At 48.7% G+C, this 509-nt stretch overlaps 1 protein-coding gene across 1 annotated transcript in view; it reads right to left on the bottom strand.

Annotated features, from left to right (window-relative positions):
* The window catches only part of Rnf213 (ring finger protein 213), a 110,078-nt gene that overhangs the window by 49,329 nt on the left and 60,240 nt on the right, over positions 1–509 (bottom strand). Inside the window, 1 exon segment of the mRNA XM_031354095.1 lies at positions 69–124. Within this exon segment, the coding sequence (XP_031209955.1) occupies positions 69–124 (56 nt within the window).

Genomic DNA, 509 nt, shown 5'->3' with positions numbered 1-509 from the left:
AAACACAGGCCCAGAGTATCTCCAAAGGCAAGGACCTGAGGGGTTAAAAGGTGTCAGGAGGCATATACCGTGACAGATGACTGAATCTCCTTCCTGCTTTGGGCCCCTCTGGAGTCTCTGGATACTTTAGGACTCACCACAGGTGTCACTTCTTATAAACTAGAGGCTCTCAACCTTCCTAATGCTGTGACCCCTTTAATACAGCTCCTCATACTGTGGTGACTCTCAACCATAGCTGTAATTTTGCTAGTTATAAATCGTAATGTAAATATCTGATAGGTGACTCCTGTGAAAGGAGTTGAGGCCACTGGTCTCTTGCCCCGTCACTTCATTCTCCATGGATCACTCAGCACCACAGACTCCAGTGTCCTGGGGAATGTGCTGACACCTCAGGCTCCAGTTCCTCCTTGCTACACTGACCTCTGAGCTTCCAATTCCCTCATTTCCAATCCTACCACCCCCAAACCCGATCCTTGTTCCTCAACTTTCTGTGTTGCGAAGCAGAGTCC

The sequence above is a fragment of the Mastomys coucha genome, unplaced genomic scaffold, assembly GCF_008632895.1.
Source record: "Mastomys coucha isolate ucsf_1 unplaced genomic scaffold, UCSF_Mcou_1 pScaffold5, whole genome shotgun sequence".
Lineage (NCBI taxonomy): Eukaryota > Metazoa > Chordata > Mammalia > Rodentia > Muridae > Mastomys > Mastomys coucha.
The sequence above is the reverse complement of the archived record's forward strand: the minus strand, read 5'-3'. Positions and strand labels throughout refer to the sequence as shown.